Here is a 21,059-nt window from a genome sequence, read left to right as displayed (position 1 = left end):
CAGAATTCGAAGGATCGAGGAAAGTTTTCAATCTAACACTGGTAGAGTTGAGAACAAAGTTGAGTCAAACAGTCAGGGCGGGTGGGGACAAAGCAGAGAAAGAAGAACCAAGCGCCACAATATCGTTTTTTTTAAACTTATCATTAAACTCTACAGTTGGTAATTGTCCTGTCACTTCCTCATCATTTCTTCTAATTAGGGTTGGCTCAAAAATAGGCACCAAGAATTCTTCCAGGAGAAAGTGAGGGCTGCAGATGCAGGAGATCAGAGCTGAAAATGTGTTGCTGGAAAAGCACAGCAGGTCAGGCAGCATCCAAGGAACAGGGGAAATCGACTTTTTGGGCATAAGCCCTTCTTCAGGAATGAGGAATGAGGAACGTTTCAGAGAGACAGGCCGCCTACTTGCGGAACTTTTCAGAAAACACCTCTGGGACACCCGGACCAACCAACCCAACCACCCCGTGGCTCAACACTTCAACTCCCCCTCCCACTCCACCAAGGACATGCAGGTCCTGGGACTCCTCCATCGCCAGACCATGGCAACACGACGGTTGGAGGAAGAGCGCCTCATCTTCTGCCTGGGAACCCTCCAACCACAAGGAATGAACTCAGATTTCTCCAGTTTCCTCATTTCCCCTCCCCCCACCTTGTCTCAGTCAAATCCCTCGAACTCAGCACCGCCTTCCTAACCTGCAATCTTCTTCCTGACCTCTCCGCCCCCACCCCACTCCGGCCTATCACCCTCACCTTGACCTCCTTCCACCTATCGCATTTCCAAAACCCCTCCCCCAAGTCCCTTCTCCCTACCTTTTATCTTAGCCTGCTGGACACACTTTCCTCATTCCTGAAGAAGGGCTTATGCCTGAAAGGTCGATTCTCCTGTTCCTTGGATGCTGCCTGACCTGCTGCGCTTTTCCAGCAACACATTTTCAACCAAGAATTCTTCGCCTTTTACTCCTGAAACCCTGAGATTCTTGTTAGTCAATTTAACACCGGTAGGTCTAAAACTTAGGGATGATCATGCCGCTCCCCTGTCCACCAAAAATACTGCCTCCTCCCCTTCAGGTCCCACCTTCAGATTTATCAAGGGTTCCTGGTGGGTTTCAGGAGGAAGGAACCCCTGACTCCCCTATTCCTCATCGAAGGTCATTAGGGAAACGGTTTCCCTTTCTCGAGCTAATCCCAGGCATTCCCGTTTAAAATGCCCCACTTTTCCGCAATGGTAACATCCTGCCTGTTGCCTCCTTCCCCGGATGTCTGACCTTTGTCTTTCGTGTCCTCCCCTATCCTTCCTGTTATCCCCGATCCCAGCCTCCTTTTTGTTATTTCTTCTACTGCCGCCACCATCATTTTGGCTTTCTGTTTCTGCTTCTCGTCTTCCCTTTTCACATACACTTTCTGTGCCTCACATAACAGCTCTTCCATCCGTCTTTCACTCCATCCATCTAATTTCTGTTATTTCTTTTCTATGTCCGGCCATGATTTAGTCACAAACTGGGCCTTTAAGAGTCCCTGAGCTACCGGATCATCGGGATCCATTCCCGAATATTTCCTTGTGGCCTCCTTGAGCCTTTGAAGAAATGCAGAAGGGGTTTCATCCTTCTCTTGTCGTACTTCGAAAGATCTAGGTGCCGCCTCTTTAATTCCCAATATTACCATTTCCTTTAGATCCCACCGGATCCTCTATCAGACTTTTCATTTCCTTCTTAAAAGCCCTAACTTCACTACTAGTTAAGGGAGCGTCTACGTATCCTATTTCCTGTCCTCAATCGGGACCTCTCTTAAGGGACATAATTTTATATTTTCCTTTATCTCTGCCCCTCCTTACGTGTGGTGGCTCGAGGGACTCTGGGCCCCCTAGGTTCTGCATCTTTTAGCTCAGAGTCCGTTTCTCTTTCAGTTACTGGAGTTGCTTTTGGTTCTGGGGCCACAGGCTAGCTGTAGAGGCGAGATAGACATGTCTCCAGAGGAGGGTATGGGGGCGGTAAGCAGGTTAAGGGATCCCATTGTGGTTTCCCTTGTTCATTCTTTTCTTGCTCTTTCCCCGATTCTTCCACCTCCATGGGATATAGTTTTACCCCCGCACCCCCTACCCAGCAAGCCGCATACTCTGACTCATCTTGACTGTATGTTTCTTTCCGACTGACGTATATATTCAGATCTTGGCACAGCCAATCTTCATCGGACCCATGTTTGGGCCAAAAAATACCAGAATCCTTAATGCTTTCTCGAGTCCAGACAAAACAACAATAGTTTATCATTATAGCCTTATCTTTCCCCTGCGTCCGGGAGTTGTGTACCCAATTTCCCAACATTTTCCCCATAGGACTGTCGGGTGGAATATATTCCCCTTTAACGTTATTTACAGATCGATCGTTACCCAGGCAACTCCCCGTGCCTCCCATTGTTGCTAATTTAAATAATGTCAACGAGGTCCGGTGTCACCTTCTTCCACACCCACTTCAGGGTCCTGACTAGACACCTTACTTGTCCGATTAATCTGACCAACTATATTTTATTTCATAATCTGTAAACTCATTAACCTTAAAAGAAATCATGTTAAAATTTCCAGAGTAGAAATCAGATTCAAAACAGTCCTGGATCTCAAGCTCCAGGAAACAAAGCACAAACATTCAATCACCAACAAACAAATGTGCATTCAAACTGAATCACAAAGGGTAAAACTTTCTATTAGCTGTACAGCTCTTCAGTACCCTCAGTAGCCCTTCAGCTACTAGCCCTTCTGACAAGGGCTGTTTCTCATTGACATATGCTTTATTCTATATCTTGCCAATTCCCCATACTTTTCGTATGTCCCCGACCACCAAGGCAATATTTAAAGGTCTATTTTCTTACGTTGGTCTGTGCACAGAGTTACCTGGTCGTTTCAGTGCGCCCAGTCCCGCGGCAACACCTGCAGCAACTACTGCTGCCTACCCCGGTCGCCCGGATATATCTTTTAAGACCTTTCCTTACCCGGGTCTTGTGCACAAGAGTTACCCAACCGAACCCGCCGCATCAGCCCGTCTTGTTTCCAGGGTCTTCCAGTCCGGATCACAGTCGCCCAAACCGCGAACGACAAGCAAGGGAGACAGAGATCACCGAAATCGGCGAGGTGCACCTCCCCAGTCATCCCAAGCGGTCGGCGTTTTGGGTCTCGGACGAGCCCCCAACTGTGAGAAACAAAACTCACTCACAATTCAGCTTGAGACAAAGCCTTGGAAACAAGAAGATTTTATTCTTTATGGCCTTGCAAGAACAGGCGTTTGCTCAAGCAATCAGGCTAGCTAAAGCGCAAATTACAAAGCATGTAAGCATTCTTTATTCAGTTTGCAAGTTGCGGAATCATGCCTTTCTTTTCCCATTTGTCTAGTCTTATCCTATCATAAGCCGCTACTTCACTTGTTTTTCTTTAATTTTCCTTATCTGACTACCCTGCAGTCCTTGTCCTTGTTTGTTACAGCCTGCCTGTTATTTTATCCAGTTCCCCTTCTCATACTATAAGCTTATTGCGAAATGCCCCGACTGCTTCTTTTGTGGTCAGCTACAACACTTTCAAGTTATTTCTTAGTTTAAAACTATTTCGTAAACAAAAGCCTCTATATTCGTTAAAATCTTAACCTCAAGTATGCTGCGAGAATCCCGCAACCGTTTGTGTAATGTTCCCCTTCCCCTCGCCCCACAACATCTCCTCACCCATCTGCAAAAACAACATCTCTAACCACCACCACCTGCAGAAACTACATTTCTAATCTCCCACAATAGTGTTCAGGATATAGATGGAGAAGAATTTGTTACATGCGTACAAGACAATTTTCTGATTCAGTGTGTGGATGTACCGACTAGAAAAGATGCAAAACTTGAGCTATTCTTGGGAAATAAGGCAGGGCAGGTGACTGAGGTGTCAGTGGGGGAGCACTTTGGGGCCAGTGACCATAATTCTATTCGTTTTAAAATAGTGATGGAAAAGGATAGACCAGATCTAAAAGTTGAAGTTCTAAATTGGAGAAAGGCCAATTTTGACGGTATTAGGCAAGAACTTTCAAAAGCTGATTGGAGGCAGATGTTCGCAGGTAAAGGGACGGCTGGAAAATGGGAAGCTTTCAGAAATGAGATAACAAGAATCCAGCGAAAATATATTCCTGTCAGGGTGAAAGGAAAGGCAAGGATGGTAGGTATAGGGAATGCTGGATGACTAAATAAATTGAGGGTTTGGTGAAGAAAAAGAAGGAAGCATATGTAAGGTATAGACAAGATAGATCGAGTGAATCCTTAGAAGAGTATAAAGGAAGTAGGAGTATACTTAAGAGGGAAATCAGGAGGGCAAAAAGGGGACATGAGATAGCTTTGGCAAATAGAATTAAGGAGAATCCAAAGAATTTTTACAAATACATTAAGGACAAAAGGGTAACTAGGGAGAGAATAGGGCCCCTTAAAGATCAGCAAGGCAGCCTTTGTGTGGAGCCGCTGAAAATGGAGGAGATACTAAATGAGTATTTTGCATCAGTATTTACTGTGGAAAAGAATATGGAAGATATAGAATGTAGGGAAATAGATGGTGACATCTTACAAAATGTCCATATTACAGAGGAGGAAGTGCTGGATGTCTTGAAACGGGTAAAGGTGGATAAATCCCCAGGACCTGATCAGGTGTACCCTAGAACTCTGTGGGAAGCTAGAGAAGTGATTGCTGGTCCTCTTGCTGAGATATTCGTATCACCGATTGTCACAGGTGAGGTGCTGGAAGACTGGAGGTTGGCTAACGTGGTACCATTGTTTAAGAAGGATGGTAAGGACAAGCCAGGGAACTATAGACCAGTGAGCCTGACCTCGGTGGTGGGCAAGTTGTTGGAAGGAATCCTGAGGGTCAGGATGTACATTTATTTGAAAAGGCAAGGACTGATTAGGAATAGTCAACATGGCTTTGTGCATGGAAAATCATGTCTCACAAACTTGATTGAGTTTTTTGAGGAACTAACAAAGAGGATTGATGAGGGCAGAGCAGTAGATGTGATCTATATGGACTTCAGTAAGGTATTCGATAAGGTTCCCCATGGGAGACTGGTTAGCAAGGTTAGATCTCACAGAATACAAGGAGAACTAGCCATTTGGATGTAGAACTGGCTCAAATGTAGAAGACAGAGGGTGGTGGTGGAGGGTTGGTTTTCAGACTGGAGGCCTGTGACCAGTGGAGTGCCACAAGGATCAGTGCTGGGTCGTCTACTTTTTGACATAAATGATTTGGATGCGAGCATAAAAAGGTACAGTTAGTAAGTTTGCAGATGACAACAAAATTTGAGCTGTAGTGGACAGCAAATAGGGTTACCTGAGATTACAACAGGGTCTTAACCAAATGGGCCAATGGGCTGAGAAATAGCAAATGGAGTTTAATTTAAATAAATGTGAGGTGCTGCATTTGGGGAAAGCAAATCTTAGCAGGACTTATACACTTAATGGTAAGGTCCTCGGAAGTGTTGTTGAATAAAGAGACCTTAGAGTGCAGGTTCATAGCTTCTTGAAAGTGAAGTTGAAGGTAGATAGGTTAGTGAAGGCGGCTTTTGGTAAGCTTTCCTTTATTTGCCAGAGTATTGAGTACAGGAGTGGGGAAGTCATGTTGCGACTGTTGGAATATTAAAGTAGATTCCCTACAGTGTGGAAACAGGCCCTTCGGCCGACAAGTCCACACCGACCCTCTGAAGAGCAACCCACCCACACCTATTCCCCTACATTCACGACTGACTAATACACCTAACACTATGGGCATGGCTAACTTACTTAACCTGCACATCTTTGGACTATGGGAGGAAACCGGAGCACCCGGAGGAAACCCACGCAGACACGGGGAGAATGTGCAAACTCCACACAGACAGTTGCCCGAGGCAGTAATTGAACCTGGGCCCTGGCACTGAGGCATCAGTGCTAACCACTGAATATTGCGTGCAATTCTGGTCTCTTTCCTATCGTAAAGATGTTGTAAAACTTGAAAGGGTGGCACAGTGGTTAGCACTGCTGCCTCGCAGTGCCAGAGACCCGGGTTCAATTCCCGCCTCAGGCGACTGACTGTGTGGAGTTTGCACATTCTCCCCGTGTCTGCGTGGGTTTCCTCCGGGTGCTCCGGTTTCCTCCCACAGTCCAAAGATGTGCAGGTCAGGTGAATTGGCCATGCTAAATTGCCCGTAGTGTTAGGTAAGGGGTAAATGTCGGGGTATGGGTGGGTTGCGCTTTGGCGGGTCGGTGTGGACTTGTTGGGCCGAAGGGCCTGTTTCCACACTGTAAGTAATCTAATCTAAAAAAAGATTTACAGGAATGTTGTCAGGGTTGGAGGATTTGATCTCTCGGGAGAGGCTTAACAGGGTAGGGCTGTTTTCCCTGGAGCATTGGAGGCTGAGGGGTGACCTTACAGAGGTTTATAAAATCATGAGGGGCATGGATAGGATAAATAGACAAATTCTTTTCCCTGGGGTCGGAGATCCAGAACGGGAGGGCATAGGTTTAGGGTGAGAGGGGAAAGATATAAAAGAGACCGAAGGGGCAACTTTTTCACACAGAGGGTGGTACGTGTATGGAATGAGCTGCCAGAGGAAGTGGTGGAGGCTGGTACAATTGCAACATTTAAGAGGCATTTGGGTGGGTATATGAATAGGAAGGGTTTGGAGGGATATGGGCCAGGTGCTAGCAGGTGGAATTAGATTGGGTTGGGATAGCTGGTAGGCATGGATGAGTTGGACTGAAGGGTCTGTTTCCATCCTGTACATCTCTATAAATCTATGAGTAATCAATGTCTTATTTAAAGTGTACAAGATTGTGAATAGTCTTGATCAGGTAGTCATAGAAAGAACACCTCATCTTGGAGGTGAATCCAGATCAAGGGGCCACTGTTAAAAAGTATGAGTTGCCCTTTTAGGATAGAGGTAAAGAGAATTTGTCTTCTGTCTAAGGGTTGTGCAACTTTGAGCTTCTCTCCTACCGAAGACAGTGGAGGTAGGGGCAATTAGTATTTATTTTTAAAAAATATATATTTTTTTAGATTAGATTAGATTACATTACATTACAGTGTAGAAACAGGCCCTTCGGCCCAACAAGTCCACACCGACCCGCCGAAGCGAAACCCACCCATACCCGTACATTTACCCCTTACCTAACACTACGGGCAATTTAGCATGGCCAATTCACCTGACCCTGCACATCTTTTGGACTGTGGGAGGAAACCGGAGCACCCGGAGGAAACCCACGCAGACACGGGGAGAACGTGCAAACTCCACACAGTCAGTCGCCTGAGGCGGGAATTGAACCCGGGTCTCAGGCGCTGTGAGGCAGCAGTGCTAACCACTGTGCCACCGTGCCGCCCCAAATTTTTATTGAAATAGACTTTTTAATAGTACAAATACTAAACAATACAATTCAAAGCAGTACAAAAAAAAGTTTAAAAACCCAACCCTCATGTACAAATGTATAAACATATATAGAAAAAAACCAAACTAACTATTTAGCTGAATAAATAATAGCCAAACTAATAAATAAATAAAAATAACTCAGCCAGACAAGACACTTACGTTCACAGTTCCTCCTCCCCGGATATTGGACTCGTCAAACACAATTGTTACGGCTATATTAAAGCCCTTGTTAGTGTGGCTAATAAGTCTGCATCCAGGTATTCCAAAAAGGACTGCCATGTCTTTATAAAAATTCTCAGTTTTGTGGTGTACCAGATTTGTGAGAAAATCCAGGGGAATATGCTCCACAGCAATCTTCTGCCAACCTAGCAAAATATTCTTTTTTTGCGCAGAAAGTGAGGATACTGAAAAGATGTTTCTTCTGCACGACTACAGAGAACACACTGGGCAGACCCAGAAGGAGCGAGATAGGGTCCTTTTCCACCCTTACACCCAAAATCCTCTCCATTGCACCCGCCATAGCAATCCAATATGTTTGAAGCCTACCACAAGACCAGAGACAATGGGTAAGAGTGCCATACAGACCTTGCATTTGGGATATGAAGATAGCCCTGGTTTGAATTTTGACAAACAATCCGGAGCCAAGTGGACCCCGTGGAGAATCTTCAACTGTAAAGCATGGGTCCTATTGCAAATTGATATCTTTCTTGCATTTTCCCAAATATCTTCCAATGCCTCAGAGGAGACTTCACATCTAGCTCTCTCTCCTACACCCTGCAGAGGGGATCGAACTCATCTGAGGGGGCACCCCCCAATTGATGATATAAAGTACTGACAAAGTATAGTCTTAGCACTGAGCACATCCCCCCCAAGTCGGATTTGTAGAGATCAAAAGTGTAGTTTTTTAAAAAAAATAAAATCCCTAACTTGGAAAAAAACTAAAGGTCCCTATTAGATAGCTTGTATTTCCATACTAACTGTTCGCAGGACATCAGTACATCTCCCTCAAATAAATCCCCCATGCAAGACACACCCCTCACTGCCCAATGTTTAAATCCTGAATCTATCATCCCTGGTTGAAAACCCAGCATACTCACTAAAAGGTGTAAAAGATGTTTTGCCAATATTGCCTTCCCTCTGTCAAATTGCCCTCCATGCTTTAACAGTATTGATGACTCCTGGGTTATGGCAATATTCCCTAACTGTCCTCATTTTGTCCAAAAACAGCAAACTGGTAAGGGGCCACCTTGCCTGGGAGGCTTTGACATCTAACCATATTGAAAGAGGATCCCCACAGGCCCAATCACTCGCTTAGGACAAAAGTGAGCTTAGTTGGTAATTTTTAATGTCTGGAAGTCCCACTCCCTCCCGCCCTCCCTCACCCCCCCCCCGCCCCCCCCCACCCCGCCCCACAACCTGTGAGGCAGTTGCAGTTTAGCTCATGTAATGAGGCCCCACTTACAAAGCCAAATAAAGGAGCTGAACCAGCCATTCAGTCTTCTGAATATTTGCTTATTGAAAGTCAGGGGGAGCATCCGTATAGGGTATAGCAAACGGAGGAGAATATTCACCTTAATAAGCACTATCTGAGCCAACCACAAGATCAGAAGTGCCTCCCATCTTTGAAGGGATTGTTTGATTTTGTCAAATTGAATAAAATTGACTTAGAACAACCTATCCAGAACTGGAGTAATGAATATGCCCAAATACACAAAATCTCCCCAGAGACTACTTAAATGGGAATCAATATTGGCCCTCAAGAGCTAGCTCCTTCGTAAGACCACCCATAGTTATACGTAGGTATGCCCCTAAAAAGGTGCCAAATGCACAGATGCAATGTATCAGGCGAGGCACTGAAACTGCTGGGACTTGACAAAAAAAAAATTAGGACTTCATTTGCATACAATGAAGTCTTATGCAACTTTGACCCCACTTCTGGAGCTAATATACTGGGATCCCCATGAAAGGCCTCCGCCAATGGTTCAATCACCAATGTAAAAAGCAATGGCAAAAGGGGACAGCCCTGCCAGCTGTCCCTGAAAATGTCAAAATTGCTTGCTCGTACCCAATTGGTGACACCCACCGTGAGAGGGCCACTATAGAGAACTTTTTACCATTTTATAAAGATTTCACCCAAACCAAACCACTCAACTCTGTCAAATGCCTTCTCTACATCTAGAGAAATCACCAATCTCTGTATTGACTATTGTTGACATGCTTGAATTACATTAAGCAGCTTCCTATCATTATTGGAGGATCTGCAGCCCTTTATGAAGCCCGTCTGATCCTCTAACAATAGAAGGTAACACAGTCTCCAGCCTTCACAAGACTCTTAAACGTGGATTTTAAAATCCTCTCAGAGTGAAATGGGCCTGTATGAAGCACAGTCCTCTGGGACCTTTCCTTTTGTAAGAATAAGGGAAATATTGGCCTCTCTCAGAGATGACGGAAGACAATCACGACTGTATGAATCATTAAACATATTGAGCATCGGGCCTGACAATATATTTATAAAATCCTGAGAGAATTTGCTGGGAGGTCCATCAGGACCAGGCGCCTTTCCACTCTGAAGCTGCCTCACAGCTTCCTCCACCTCTTGCTTTGATAAGGGGCATTGAGAAAGGACTCTTGTTCAGAGGTCACACCCGGGAGCTTCAGATCCTTAAAATAAAGATTCCGTTTTGGCCCACCTCTCCTCACAACCCTCAGATGGTGATAACAGAGTAAAATCTCTAAAATACCACATTAATTTAGAGTCATATGTCAGTTTCCCATACCCTTCCCTAATCGCCATAATGGCTTGTGGGGCACTCCTTTTCCTAGCAAGATATGCTAAGTATTTGCCTGGCCTGTCACTATGCTCATATAACTTTTGCTTTGCAAAAGCAAGCTTCTTCTTTGCCATCTGTGAGAGCATGGAATTCAATGCAGACCACAGTGCCATAATCCTCTGCAGTTTGACCAACAAGAGACTGTCAAAGTAGGCTTTCTCGGCTGCCTTCAACCGTGCTTCAAGGAGACTTTGCTGCTCCACCTTCTGCTCCTTTCTACTGGTGGAATAGGAAATAACTAACCCCGGCATAGGCTTTGGCAGTTTCCCAAAGGATGGATGGACTATTAGTGGGCGGCACGGTAGCACAGTGGTTAGCACTGCTGCCTCACAGCGCCAGAGAGCCGGGTTCAGTTCCCGCCTCAGGCGACTGACTGTGTGGAGTTTGCACATTCTCCCCGTGTCTGCGTGGGTTTCCTCCAGGTGCTCCGGTTTCCTCCCACAGTCCAAAGAGCTGCAGGTCAGGTGAATTGGCCATGCTAAATTGCCCATAGTGTTAGGTAAAGGGTAAATATAGGGGTATGGGTTTATCAGTTTAGAAAAAGCTTCTACCAAAAATATAAGGGAATGAGCTGGGGGCAATAAACATTAAAACACCATATTCTTCCCCATTTATCAAAGCTTTAAGAATTACAAACCTCCCGTGTGTGTCTTTAACACACTCTAGTAACTTAAATGAGAGATTCTTCCTTACCAATATAGCCACTCCATTACTTCTGGTATTAATTGATGAAAGATAAACTCAATCAAAACCATTCTGCTGTAATTTCAAAAGCTCCCTATCATCCAAGTGTGTCTCCTGTAACAAAACAATATCCAGCTTCTCTTTCTAAGGTTCAAATGTACCTTCTTCCTCTTAATTGGTGGGTGACTTCCCTCAATATTCCAGGTACACCATTTAATCAAGTCATTAGCATAACCTTCTGCAGTAACATTCCAGAAAGGAGAAACTTGAACCGCAAGTCACTGAGCCTTAGTGTCGCATGATCCATCGAGCATAAAAACTACACAAACTAAAACCACATGTAACAAACCTACAAAACTATTAAAAACAAAAACCAAACCAACAGATAAAGCGCCAACAGTGCTGAATAGGGGGATTCACCCCTGCCCATAAGTAGGCATCTAGCCAGCCCACCCATTTTCTCTTTTTCTTGCTAGAGCTGCACCATGAACACAAACAGAAAAAGAGTAAACACACCATAGAATAGCAATATTAATAAAGAAAACATTGTTAAAGAAAAAAAAGGGTGAATACACCACCCATTCTTTGGTATATCTTAACTTAGAAAATGGTATCTTTGGTATGTACAGTCTATGCTCTCAATTCTAGTTTGATACCAAAGAGAAACAGCATCAGAACCAGGATTGGTCTTACCACCACACACTGGTGTCTCCGACATACTTCCGGCACTTCAGTTACTTCTTCACCTGTTGATGTAAAAGCACCAGTGAGTTCTGGATTTCAGAAATTCAATTCCATCAATTTAGAAAACAGAGCTTTTGAATTGCAAACAGATCGACCCAGGGAAGGAGCATTAAACAAAATCCTGCACCCGAATTCTGTTTTATTTCTGTTTATGAAATTTGGTGGAGAAATGAGTCAGACATTTAGCAATTCTTAAAATCAAACACTCCTGGTTGGCTCAGATCAAGCAGAAAACACTTTCATAGTAACCCTAAATCCAATCGCTCACAAAAAACATTGAGGCAGCTCCAGTTTATTGAACACAGGAACCCTTCAAAGTGCAGAGCAACATGGTACCTTCCCTCAATTAATCAATACTAGCACACCAGTGCTTCATCACTGAATGGCCTTTTAGCTTGTTTTATGATTTTTTTCTAAGTGAAGCAAACAATGAAAGTATTGTGGCAAAAATCAGCACTTTAGAAATAGTTACATCATATAGGCCTGAGAACTTCACATTAGATGATTTAACAACATGTTAAAGATAGTGTCACACAAGTTCTACACACAGTGTAATCCAGTGACAAAGAGAGATTTCGAAACACCGACTGAGACAGAACCAGGGACAGAGCAGCATGCTTAACTATCGCAAAATTTGATACCTGAATTCCGTATTCAATTGCTTTGATAAAATGCGACTGGAAAGTACTTCCCTACAAGTCAGTACCAATCTCTCCTCACTCCAATCCAACAATGATCTGGATAGAATATGCTTTGAGTGATTAGACAGTCACAGAAGGAATATCACAAGCTAAAATCAGATAGTCTGCTCTGTAAATTGCACAAACAAGTAACTAAGTTTGTGCAATGGAGGGGTAGAGAAAGGAGACAAACAGGCAAAATTAAAGGCCACAGATTAGAGGAGGAGGGGCTCAGGGCAATTACACAAATTAATAGAATAGTCTTAGGAACACATATTGGATATATAGGACTTGGTGCAACCATCCCATAAATGTGTCGATGATCCACTGCAGTTTTCTCTCATGTTTTCCCAATTAAGTCTACACTTCAAACCACCTGTTCCCTTTCCCCTCAGATTCTTTCCCATCTGACTGCTCAAATCACAGCCTTTCACATTTCTTTCAATTCTCTTTGCTAGATGTGATTTTGAAAGTATTTGAGTTATTTGTATTCATCACTTTGCTATTCCACCCCAGGAAGCTTTCAGCCGCCAAGCTTTTCATCTGAAGGGCCATGTTTGAGTCAGGTGCTCATCAGGCAGGTCACAAATGCTCAAGGATTTAACAATTAAATAGAAACAATACAAACTTGTTTTAAAATCAACACAACATTCCACTAATACACAGTTGTACTTCTGCATCATTAGATACAACAGTGGGTTATTTGTTGACTTGAACATATAGCAACATCTCCCAATAAAATCTTCATAACATTGAAAACTTCATTGCACTGTTCTGTTTCTCCAGTCAAATGCCATCAGTCTTTGTGGAAAGATCACCCAAAACTCTGTATGAGACATTGTAAGACCACATTTGACTTAGGGGTTTCCTGATAGAGGGTTTATCAAATCATGAAGAGCAATGATAAAGTGAATAGCCAAGTTTTGTTTCTCAGGGTAGGAGCGTCCAAACATAGAGGGCATAGGTTTAAGGTGAGAGAGGAAAGATTTAAAAGGGAATGAGGGGCAACTTTTACACACAGAGTGTGGTGCATATATGGAATGAGCTGCCAGAGGAAGTGGTGGAAGTGAGTACAGTTTCAATATTTAAAAGAAATTTGGAGAGGTACATGGATAGGAAAGGGATATGGGCAAATGGAAGCAAATGTCACAAGTTTTACTGTGCTTTGGATAAGTTGAGTAGACAAATGCATAGCAGATGATGTATAATGTGGGTAAGGGGTAGATGCAGAGACCTTGGTGTTCTTGTGCACCAGTAGCTAAAAAGCTGCACTCAGGTGCAGGAAGAAGGCCTGTCCATCTTCCTTCCTACCTATCCACTCCACCCTCTTCGCTGAAATATCACCTTCTATCCCCACCTTCATCTGCCTATCAGATTCCCAGCTACCTTTCCCCTGCCTCAACCCCCCCCCCTCTCCCATTTATCTCTCAGTACCCTGGCCCGTTCCTGATGAAGGACTTTGCCTGAAATGAGGATTTTCCTGCTCCTCGGATGTTGCCAGATTTGCTGTGCTTTTCCAGCACCACACTCTATTCTGATCTGTGGCATCTGTAGCCCTCACTTTCTCATATGGGAGTTGGGAGATCATGTTGCGGCTGTCCAGGACATTGGTTAGGCCACTTTTGGAATAATGTCTGCAGTTCTGGTCTCCCTCCTATTGGAAGAATGTTTTGAAACTTGAAAGGGTTCAGAAAAGATTTACAAATATGTTGCCAGGGTTGGAGGATTTGAGCTACAGGGAGAGGTTGAATACGCTGGGGCTGTTTTCCCTGGAACATCAGAGGGGTGACCTTATAGAGGTTTATAAAATCATGAATAGCATAGACAGGATAAAGAGACAAGGTCTTTTCCCTGGGGTGGGGGAAGTCCAGAACTAGAGGACATAGCTTTAGGGTGAGAGGGGAAAATTTTAAAAGGGCCCTAAGGGGTAACTTTTTAAAACAAAAAGTGGGTGGTGCGCGTATGGAATGAGTTGCTGGAGGAAGTGGTGGAGGCTAATACAATTACAACGTACACATCCAGATGCCTTTTAAATATGAATAGGAAGGGTTAAAGGGGATGTGGGCCAAATGCTGACAAATTGCACTCGATTAGGGTCGGATATCTGGTCGATATGGACGAGTTGGACCGAAGTTAGTTTCCTTGCTGTACATCTGTCTGACGATCTGCTCTTTGATCCTGCTCTGCCACTCAACAAAATCATAACTCAAAATCTACCACCCCAATTCCACTCTCCCTATGTCCCTCAAATCCCAAAAAGCGAGCAATCTCTGAATTTACTTGATAGTCGAACAGCCATAGCTCTCTAAGACTGTGGTTCCAAAGATTCACAAATCAGTGAAGAAATCTCATCTCAATGATTCATTCCATATTCTCAAACTGAGTCCTTGCTATCAAATCGCGTTGAATATAAAAAAGTGAGATGTCCTCAGAAATGGGGTTGCTCTTACCGCCACACCCCTGGTCTCTGGGACAGACCACCGGGAGATCTTCAGTTGCCGCTGTAAAAGCGTCAGTGAGATCTGCAATTCAGAAATTCACTTTCATTCAGATAGAATGAGGTGTCGCTGTTGGACACTGGGCTGGACAAGTTAGAATTTACACAACACCAGGTTATAGTTATTGTCCAACAGGTTTGTTGGAAGTGGTTGATTTCGGGGCGTTGCTCCTTCATCAGGTGTTGGACTCTGGTATTGTGTGATCTTTAACTTATCCAGATAGAAAACAGAGCTTTTGAAGCATTAATAGACGGACCCAGAGATAGAGCATTAAACAGTGCTAAAATACTGCACCCGAATTCTGTTTTCATGTGTTTGTGAAATCTGAATGAGAAATGAGCCAGACATTTAACGACTCTTAAAGTCGAACACTCTCGGCCAAGTGAGAAACAAGCAGAAGATGCAGGCTCACAGTCACCGCAAAGCCCATCGCACGAAAATATTCAATCTTTCCACCACTTCTTTTAATAGTCAACAGAACCTTCTGGTTTAATTTTCATTAATGATGTGAATCTGATCGAACTCTCATAAGAGGCACCTCCAGTTTATTGCACACAGGAACCCTTCAAACTCCAGAACAATGTGATCTTCCCTGAATTAATCGATCTGTGCTGTTTCGCTAAATGGCCTTCAACTAACTCGCTTTGCGATTTAAAAAGGAAGTTTGCTAAGCACAAAAAATGTTGGAGCAAAACCTGCCCGACAACTTGATGACATCAGATGATTTACCGACATATTAAAGCTGATCTCACATAAAGTCCTATACAATACGCGGTGTCATCGAGTGACACAAACAGAATTTTTGAGACAGGGAGAAAGTGAGGACTGCAGATGCTGGAGACCAGAGCTTAAACATTTTCGAGACACCGACTGAGAGCGAACAGGGACACAGCAGCACACTAAACCAGCCCAAAACCCGACACCTGAATTCGGGATCACTTACTTTGATAAAATGGGACTGGAAAATATTTACCTCCAAGTCAGCAAATCCAATGTGTAGCAATCTCCTCCTCGCTCCAACCCAGCCAACGATCTGAACAGAGTGTGCTCTGCCTGATTCGACTGTCACGGAAGGAATATCTCACAAACTGGAATCATACTCTCTATAAGTTGCACAAACAAATGACTAAACTGACTCAGGAATCGGAAACAGGGAGAGAAACGAGACGAACTGTCCACGGGCAAAATTACGAAACAAATTAAAGGGGCTCGAGGCAATTACACAAAGATCCAGACATGACATGTCGGACTAAATCTGAAAAATGTGTTGCTGGAAAAGCGCAGCAGGTCAGGCAGCATCCAAGGAGCAGGAGAATCGACGTTTCGGGCATGAGCCCTTCTTCAGGAATGAGGAAGGTGTGCCCAGCAGGCTAAGATAAAAGGTAGGGAGGAGGGACTTGGGGGAGGGGCGTTGGGAATGCGATAGGTGGAAGGAGGTTAAGGTGAGGGTGATAGGCCTAGAGGGGGTGGGGGTGGAAGAATATTGCAGGTCAAGAAGGCGGTGCTGAGTCCGAGGGTTGGGACTGAGAAAAGGTGGGGGATGGGGTAATGAGAAAGCTGGAGAAATCTGCATTCATCCCTTGTGGTTGGAGGGTTCCTAGGGGGAAGATGAGGCGCTCTTCCTCCAGGCTACCTTTTATCTTAGCCTGCTTGGCACATCCTTCTCATTCCTGAAGAAGGGCTTATGCCCGAAACGTCGATTCTCCTGCTCCTTGGATGCTGCCAGCAACACATTTTTCAGCTCTGATTTCCAGCATCTGCAGTCCTCACTTTCTCCATGTCTGACTATATACCGGGTCCACAACACAAGAGGAGGTCATTTGAGGCAACCATTCCCATGAATGTGTTGATGATTCCCTGGAGTTTCTTCCCATGTTTTCTCAATTAAATCTACAATTGAAACCACCGATTCCTTTTCCTCTCACGTTCGTTTATTCCCATCTGACTGCTCAATCACAGCCTTCCACGTTTCTTCCAAGTCTCCTTTCAGTAGTCATGACTTGGAGATGCCGGTGTTGGACTGGGGTGTACAAAGTTAAAAATCACACAACACCAGGTTATAGTCCAACAGGTTTAATTGGAAGCACACTATCTTTCGGAGCAACGCTCCTTCATCAGGTGATAGTGGAGGGCTCGATCGTAACACAGAATTTATAGCAAAAATTTACAGTGTGGCTTTTATTGGTAGAGGAATTGAGTTCCGGAGTCCTGAGGCCATGTTGCAGTTGTATAAGACTCTGGTTCGGCCGCATCTGGAGTATTGTGTGCAGTTTTGGTCGCCATACTTTAGGAAGGATGTGGACGCACTGGAACGGGTGCAGAGGAGGTTTACCAGGATGTTGCCTGGTATGGTAGGAAGATCGTATGAGGAAAGGCTGAGGCACTTGGGGCTGTTTTTATTGGAGAAAAGAAGGTTTAGGGGTGACTTGATCGAGGTATACAAGATGATTAGGGGTTTAGATAGGGTTGACCATGAGAACCTTTTTTCCATGTATGGAGTCAGCTATTACGAGGCGGCATAGCTTTAAATTAAGGGGTGGTAGGTATAGGACAGATGTTAGGGGTAGATTCTTTACTCAGCAAGTCGTGAGTTCGTGGAATGCCCTGCCAGTAACAGTGGTGGACTCTCCCTCTTTATGGGCATTTAAACGGGCATTGGATAGGCATATGGAGGATAGTGGGCTAGTATAGGTTAGGTGGGCTTGGATCGGCGCAACATCGAGGGCCAAAGGGCCTGTACTGCGCTGTACTTTTTCTATGTTTCTATGTTTCTATCATTGAATATCTTTAAGAGGTGTCAAGGCCACTCTCCCTTCATTAACATGCACTAGATTGGAATCCTGGACCCGGAGATAAAATACAGTTTTTAAGGATACTTGTGGTGCGGGGATAGCAGTCATCTGAGCCAGCAGGCCTGGATTCAAATCCCATCTACTCCAGAGGTGTATAATAACATGTCTGAGCTGGTTAATCTGAAAAAAATATCTAAACTTTGATTTCAAACCAACACCAACACCAATGATTGCTGCATTGAAAGGACAAAGTATTTAAGAGACAATTTACAACATAACTGGTATAAAGAGAACATAGAACATAGAACATAGAACAATACAGCACAGAACAGGCCATTCAGCCCACGATGTTGTGTCGAACATTTGTCCTAGCTTAAGCACCCATCCATGTACCTATCCAATTGACGCTTAAAGGTCACCAAAGATTCTGACTCTGCCAATCCCACAGGCAGCGCATTCCATGCCCCCACCACTCTCTGGGTAAAGAACCTACCCCTGACATCCTCCCTATACCTTCCACCCTTCACCTTAAATTTATGTCCCCTTGTACCCGGGGAAAAAGTTTCTGACTGTCTACTCTATCTATTCCTCTGATCATCTTATAAACCTCTATCAAGTCACCCCTCATCCTTCGCCGTTCCAATGAGAAAAGGCCTAGCACTCTCGTAAGACCTATTCTCTATTCCAGGCAACATCCTGGTAAATCTTCTTTGTACCCTCTCCAAAGCTTCCACATCTTTCCTAAAGTGAGGCGACCAGAACTGCACACAGTACTCCAAATGTGGCCTAACCAAGGTGCTGTACAGCTGCAACATCACTTCACGACTCTTGAATTCAATCCATCTGGTAATGAACGCTAATACACCATAGGCCTTCTTACATGCTCTATCCACCTGAGTGGCAACTTTTAAAGATCTATGAACATAGACCCCAAGATCCCTCTGCTCCTCCACCATACTAAGAACCCTACCGTTAACCCTGTATTCCACATTCTTATTTGTCCTTCCAAAATGGACAACCTCACACTTGACAGGGTTGAACTCCATCTGCCACTCCTCAGCCCAGCTTTGCATCATAAGTAAATCGCTTTGCAGCAGACAACAGCCCTCCTCACTATCCACAACTCCACCAATCTTCGTATCATCTGCAAATTTACTGACCCACCCTTCGACTCCCTCTTCCAAGTCATTAATAAAAATTACAAACAGCAGAGGACCCAGAACTGATCCCTGCGGAACTCCACTTGTAACTGGGCTCCAGGCTGAATATTTACCATCTACCACCACTCTCTGACTTCGACCGGTTAGCCAGTTTTCTATCCAACTGGCCAAATTTCCCTCTATCCCATGCCTCCTGACTTTCCGCATAAGCCTACCATGAGGAACCTTATCAAATGCCTTACTAAAATCCATGTACACTACATCCACTGCTCTACCCTCATCCACATGCTTGGTCACCTCCTCAAAGAATTCAATAAGACTTGTAAGGCAAGACCTACCCTTCACAAATCCGTGCTGGCTGTCCCTAATCAAGCAGTGTCTTTCCAGATACTCATAAATCCTATCCCTCAGTACCCCTCCATTACTTTGCATACCACCAAAGTAAGACTAACTGGCCTGTAATTCCCGAGGTTATCCGTATTCCCTTTTTTGAACAGGGGCACAACATTCGCCACTCTCCAGTCCCCTGGTACCACCCCCGTTGACAGTGAAGACGAAAAGATCATTGCCAATGGCTCTGCAATTTCCTCTCTTGCTTCCCTCATAATCCTAGGATATATCCCGTCAGGCCCGGGGGACTTGTCTATCCTCAAGTTGTTCAAAATGCCCAACACATCTTTCTTCCTAACAAGTATCTCTTCTAGCTTACCAATCCGTTTCACACTCTCCTCTTCAACAATACGATCCCTCTCGTTTGTAAATACTGAAGAAAAGTACTCATTCAAGACTTCTCCTATCTCTTCCGACTCAATACACAGTCTCCCACTACTGTCCTTGATCGGACCTACCCTCGTTCTCTTCATTCTCATGTTTCTCACATACGCCTAAAATGCCTTGGGGTTATCCTTGATCCTATCCGCCAAAGATTTTTCATGCCCTCTCTTAGCTCCCCTAATCCCTTTCTTCAGCTCCCTTCTGGCTATCCTGTAACAAGACTTTCAACCTCCCTTGTCAACCAAGGTTCCCTCACACGACCATCTCTTTCCTGCCTGACAGGTACATACATATCAAGGACACGTCGTATCTGTTCCTTGAAAAAGTTCCACATTTCCATGACATCTATCTATGACAGCCTGTGCTCCCAACTTATGCTCCTCAGATCCTGTCTTACAGCAACATATTTACCCTTCCCCGAATTGTAAAACCTACCCTGTTGCATGCACCTATCTCTCTCCATAACCAAGGTGAAAGTCACAGAATTGTGGTCACCATCACCAAAATGTTCACTCACTAAAGCCCAGAAACATCTATTAAAATTGGTTTGTACTATCAGTTTTTTAAATTTCATTTGAAATTAGTTGTTTTCTTTTAAAAAGAAATTGCCATTACAAAAGCAAAATGTTGCAGAAACTAAAACCATGATGTTGGGAATACTCACTAGGTATCACATATCACCAGGTATACACATCAATGGTGAGTACTTATAATATTTCCTGCTTTTATTGTAATTTACCATGTAACCTATAAATGTAAAATAACTTTGAAAGACCAGCTTCTTGAAACACCTCACAACAAAGGCATCAGACCAAAAGGAAATAGCATTGTTTTACCAAGTACAGTGTTTCAAGAGTGAGGACTCACCAAGGGTCCTCGGCCCTGATGCCAAGCCTCCTCAATTGGCCACACTGGGAACTGAAATGCAAGTTGACATGACGATTGCTAGGTATCTTGCAAGTGATCAATTAAAGTAACTCCTCCCTTATGCTAAAATTCAGCAAATCCAATCAGTCCCAATCTCCTATCGTTTCAACCTCCAATCAAGGGATCTGAATGGAATGAGCTGCAATGGACAATCGCTAGGGGAATGTCAGAGAAGCTGGTATCATTGTCTCCCTCTGTGTCTCATTGACAGTGAAATAATATGTAAATTGTGCAAATAGGTAACGATATTGCAGATGAAATGTAGGTCAGGAGATGGCAAGAGGGAATTCCAGGCTGCTGACTCCAGCTATGGACTTCTTGAAATGCACTTTTAAAGCAACAACATTAATGAACTGTTATCAATCAATTATTTGGTACTCAAGTTGCTGGTAGTTGAATAATTCAGTATCTGCTTGTATGTATGCTTGTTTCACACCCTACCCACCCGATAGTTCAGAGTTGTGAAATAAATCCTGCTTCGAGTTTAACTTTACAACAATGCCATTGCAGTCATTTCAGGGAAGGAATAGGAAAACACATTACCACTTCTTAAGAAACAAGAAAAATTAAATCGC

The 21,059-nt window shown here is 44.1% G+C and overlaps 1 protein-coding gene across 5 annotated transcripts in view; it reads right to left on the bottom strand.

Annotated features, from left to right (window-relative positions):
• Positions 1-21,059, bottom strand: part of LOC122545466 (arylamine N-acetyltransferase, pineal gland isozyme NAT-10-like) — a 90,177-nt gene that overhangs the window by 3,276 nt on the left and 65,842 nt on the right. For 2 of the 5 annotated variants that reach the window (XM_087999224.1, XM_087999222.1), the window contains one exon: positions 11,603-11,655. In XM_087999224.1, the coding sequence (XP_087855350.1) occupies positions 11,603-11,627 (25 nt within the window). In that variant the 5' untranslated portion in view covers positions 11,628-11,655. Of the gene's footprint in view, positions 1-11,602; positions 11,656-14,613; positions 14,679-14,783; positions 14,805-15,804; positions 16,124-21,059 lie in introns of those variants that run through there. The other 3 variants (XM_087999223.1, XM_087999221.1, XM_087999220.1) reach the window with 3 other exon arrangements.

This window comes from Chiloscyllium plagiosum, unplaced genomic scaffold, assembly GCF_037043375.1.
Source record: "Chiloscyllium plagiosum isolate Xiang-an unplaced genomic scaffold, Cpla_swu_hap1 HiC_scaffold_22, whole genome shotgun sequence".
Lineage (NCBI taxonomy): Eukaryota > Metazoa > Chordata > Chondrichthyes > Orectolobiformes > Hemiscylliidae > Chiloscyllium > Chiloscyllium plagiosum.
Note: the sequence above shows the minus strand (reverse complement) of the source record. Positions and strands in the feature narration are given on the sequence as shown.